This window comes from Liolophura sinensis, chromosome 8 (assembly GCF_032854445.1).
Source record: "Liolophura sinensis isolate JHLJ2023 chromosome 8, CUHK_Ljap_v2, whole genome shotgun sequence".
NCBI classification, from domain to species: Eukaryota; Metazoa; Mollusca; class Polyplacophora; order Chitonida; family Chitonidae; genus Liolophura; species Liolophura sinensis.
In genome coordinates, this window is record NC_088302.1 from 56,754,951 (window position 1) to 56,759,549 (window position 4,599).

At 44.9% G+C, this 4,599-nt stretch overlaps 1 protein-coding gene across 1 annotated transcript; it reads right to left on the reverse strand.

The window, feature by feature from the left end:
- Positions 1-3,641: 3,641 nt before the first annotated feature.
- Positions 3,642-4,349, reverse strand: LOC135473705 (uncharacterized). The gene has a single exon (XM_064753571.1). The coding sequence runs from the start codon at positions 4,347-4,349 to the stop codon at positions 3,642-3,644; it is 708 nt and encodes a 235-aa protein (XP_064609641.1).
- Positions 4,350-4,599: the final 250 nt, after the last annotated feature.

The window sequence follows — 4,599 nt, forward strand, 5'->3', positions numbered from 1 at the left end:
CTCCCCACATTTAACACCATGTTAACCAGACACCATATGTACAGAGCATTCTTAGCACAGACTCCCCACATTTAACACCATGTTAACCAGACACCATATGTATAGAGCATTCTTAGCACGGACTGCTCACATTTAACACCATGTTAACCAGGCACCATACGTACAGAGCACTCTTAGCACAGACTGCCCACATTTACCACCATGTTAACCAGACACCATATGCTGAGAGCATTCTTAGCACGAACTGCTCACTTTTAACACCACATTATATTATACCACATCGCAGCTCTGAATACACGCATCGTACTATATTGCTCATTTCCACCTCTATTGCGCATGTATTTAATACACACCCTGTACCATGCTTTATTTTTTTCGAAAACTAAGTAACCAGAATTTTGTTATAAATCAAAGACATTCTTCTCTTTGTCCGATTTAGTAGACTGTCAGGGTGGGTTCATGTACAGGAGAAATTGTATCTTCGCCTTGTCACACAGGACTGACGTATAAACTCTTCTCACTTGGGATGTGTTCTATTGCAGTTTTAATTCAAATGGCTGCCAACACTCAGGCTGCTGTTCTACGAGTGGAAGGCACAAATCCTTCTCACTGAGTCGTGATTAACTAGCGGAAGGTATCTGTGGGGAAAGGGACTGCTACTCTAAGGTATAGCTTTTAATCAGCCTTCCATCGTATTTCTACATACTTTGAATTTTGTCACACAACTAAAAAGCAGTTTGCACTGACTGGTGTCATTGGATATCCCGGATACGGAAAATTTAGCAACCGCAATGAATGAGCGCGGAAATAGTAGTCTTTTCCAAGCGGGACCAAAAGACAGTTCTATCATCCGAAATCAATCGTCCCCGTCGTGATGGGAAGTATACAGCTGTATGTGCATGTTGTAGCAGAAACGGTAAGCTGCATCCCGATATTTCTGTAATGCAACAACTAAATATTCATCGTTAGAAGAATCTATGCTCCATGCAAAATACAAATGCGTCTACTGTGAAGAGCTAAGTTATGGTTTGCAAAGGCATTTGTGCGATGGTAGGTAACAGAGAATGTAACACAAAAATACAGGCTATTAACAATAAACTGAATCTTTTATGAATTGTAATTTGAGAAACGTTTAACCGTTTGGTTAAATAATGAAAATGTGCGGAAAAGGCGCGATGTCCCTGCAAAAGGCTTCGTCAGTTTGTATTTTATGTCTCAAAGCTATCCAAACAGTTTATCCAGTATACAAATCTATTTATATATTTCTAGATGCGGCGCCTTCTAGAGCGCGAACGTCAGCGAGAGACAGCCGACGTTGACAGGGATAGAGAACCATTGACATAGCCCTTCATTTGACAAAGGTTGGCGTATCAGGATAAAACAGCAAAAGAACAGGCGACCTGACGATTAATATTTTCTTGTTGCGTTTTCACAGGAAGCCCGACATCTCGTACAAACCAGGCTGTAGGTCAGCTTTGTTTTCACAGCCGCATTAATTCAAACGAGAAATAAAACTCGAGAAACCAAATTATTGTCGTATTGTATTGTCCCACGGGCAAGCAGTTTTCTACATATTTACGTAAGCGTGTTCTTAGCTCTGTGCACATAAATTAGGAGTGAAGAGTTCATCGACAAAAGCCGAGTGACCGCGAGGTGTAGTGTTGACTGTCTAGCCGGCGAGTCACTGGAGAATCTCTACACAGCTGATGGCAAAAGCTAGGGAATTAACAAAGTTTGCCACGACTTAACTCCGCGTAAACCCAAGGCCGTTCACAACCAAAACATTCCCAATGTCTCGATGGTGACGCGAGCGTCTTGGGGAACACCAAGTAGTGCAGTGGCGAGTAGAAGTCCCTAACTACAACACGAGCATCACGAGAAAACCCAGCCTCACGTTTTTCTCTATCAAATATGGGGAAATGGAGATACACAATGACACATTGGGGGGGGGGGGGGGGGCTGCGAGAGGGGAAGCAAGGGAACGTTGGAAGAGAACAGGGAGACATGGGAATAGTGGGAGGCAAGAGAGACAGATAAGTAAACGGTAGAGATTGGGGAGATACATAAATGGAGAGACATAGGAAGACACAGAGAAGACACTGAAGAGACATTCAAGACATCGGGAATATGGAAAAGTATGACAAGATAATACATCGGGGATATTGGAGACATAGGCCAGCATTGTGATGACATCGCAGCATTTTGAGTACAGCTGTTCTAGAATTGTCAGGCAAAATGCATCACAATCAATTATCAATTTCTGCTTTACTCTCTTTGCTGTAGCCATGTATACAGGGTGTATGGGGAAGGCATTAGCAAACGTGGAAAAGGCATTGGGAATATAGAGAGACATTGGGGATATGGGAATACACTGAGAGACATTGGAAGCATTGGAAATATGAGAGACATGGAAAAATATTGGGAACATGAAGAGACATAGGTAGATATTGGAGTTATAGAGAGACAATGGAAGACAATATGCATGTGGACAGACATAGGAAGAGATTGGGGATATGGTCCAATATTGGAAGATATTGGTGGGGGGGTGAGGGGGGTCTATGGAGAGACATGGACTGACATAGAAGGCCTGAGGAGAGGCTAGAATATACTGGGGATGTGGAAAGACATCCCCAGTGTAAACAAACAATCCTAAACCGGCCCTTAGCCTAGATGGACATTTAGGAATCGCAAGACCAATTCCAAAAAAGACGTTTAACACAAACTGCCAAAGGACTAAGAAGTATATAAAGTATGAACATTAGGACGGAAGCATGCAAGAGAAGCAGTCAACAGTTTTCAGGTATGTTCCAGGAAAGGTATGTTCTAGGCGAATGACTGAAATCAGTATTCAATCCAGCACCATGTTAGTACATCAGTTGTCGATAATAAAATATACATCTAAGATGTGCTTTGATTGTCATTGTTCATATATCCAACGTGGAGAATCTAATTCAACACGATGATTATAAAGCCTCTAGCCCCGGGTCAAGCGGAATTGCACACAATCATGAAGCAGAGCGCCAGAGATTCTGGACGCTCTCTCCACATTTACTTACAAGAGAATAATACTCATTGTAAAAATAACACCTGGAAATGGTGTGAGATGTGAGGGTTTTGTCGTGAGATAGGAAGACAATGGGCTTTCGACGGGAGATGTGAATACTATAATAGACGTACAGCATAGACAGGAAATCCAGAGCAGCGACGACAGTGTGACACTTGGCAAATGGTCACAAATAACCGGTTTGTCAGTTTACCTCAGGGTTTTATTCTATGTAAATGAATAGATAGCAGCAAATTGCACGCCCCCTAGCACTGTGGCTTAGGCAGAATTTGGTAAAGAAATGCAGTGATTTTATTTGCAGTTTATTAGACGGTACTGGTCTGGAATTACTCAAAATGTTTTTATTGTCATCACATATAATGTATAATAACATTAAAACAATTCAGAGGCCTCGGAGAAGACACTGGGGTATCGGGGTGAGATGTGCATGAAGATGGGAATTGGGAAGACATTGGGGTCTCGGTGTGATATGGGAAGATATTGGGGTTTCAAGCGTGAGATGGGAAAACATTGGGGTTTTGGCATGAGATGGGAAGACATTGGGGTTTTTGCATGAGATGGGAAGCCATTAGGTGTTTCAGCGTGAGATGGCAAGACATTGGGGATGAGGGGAGGCCTGGATGTGGGGAGACATTTGGGATGAGGGAGACCTGGGTGTGGGGAGATAGTGGGCATGAGGGAGGCTTGGATGTGGGGAGATACTGGGCATGAGGGAGGCCTGGATGAGGGGAGACATTTGGGATGAGGGAGGCCTGGATGTGGGGAGACATTTGGGATGAGGGAGGCCTGGATGTGGGGAGATAGTGGGCATGAGGGAGGCTTGGATGAGGGGAGACATTTGGGATGAGGGAGGCCTGGATGTGGGGAGATAGTGGGCATGAGGGAGGCCTGGGTGAGGGGAGACATTTGGGATGAGGGAGGCCTGGGTGTGGGGAGATACTGGGCATGAGGGAGGCCTGGATGTGGGAAGATACTGGGCATGAGGGAGGCCTGAATGAGGGGAGACATTTGGGATGAGGGAGGCCTGGATATGGGGAGATACTGGGCATGGGGGAGGCCTGGATGTGGTGAGACATTTGGGATGAGGGAGGCCTGGATGTGGGGAGATACTGGGCATGAGGGAGGCCTGGATGTGGTGAGACATTTGGGATGAGGGAGGCCTGGATGAGGGGAAACATTTGGGATGAGGGAGGCCTGGGTGTGGTGAGACATTGGAGATTGGGGAGGCCTGACGATGGGAGACATTGGGCATGAGGGAGGCCTGACGATGGGAGACATTGGGCATGAGGGAGGTTTGGATGTGGGGGAACATTGGGCACGAGGGAGGCCTAGATATGGGGAGACAGTGGCAATTCGTGAGGCCTGAATGTGGGGAGATATTGGGTCATGTATTACACAATCACTGCACAAAATACAGGCTGCACAAATGTCCATGAGTGAATCGAGATTCATTTCCGATAATAAAATGGACAAGCTGAATATAAAAAATAAATAATCGGGTATGAAATACCGTCACATTGTTTGTTTAAACTTCA

What these genes read in the sequence shown, in the direction of transcription:
- LOC135473705 (XM_064753571.1), bottom strand. Translation starts at nt 4,349, where the DNA reads ATGCCCAATGTCTCCCATCGTCAGGCCTCCCTCATGCCCAATGTCTCC.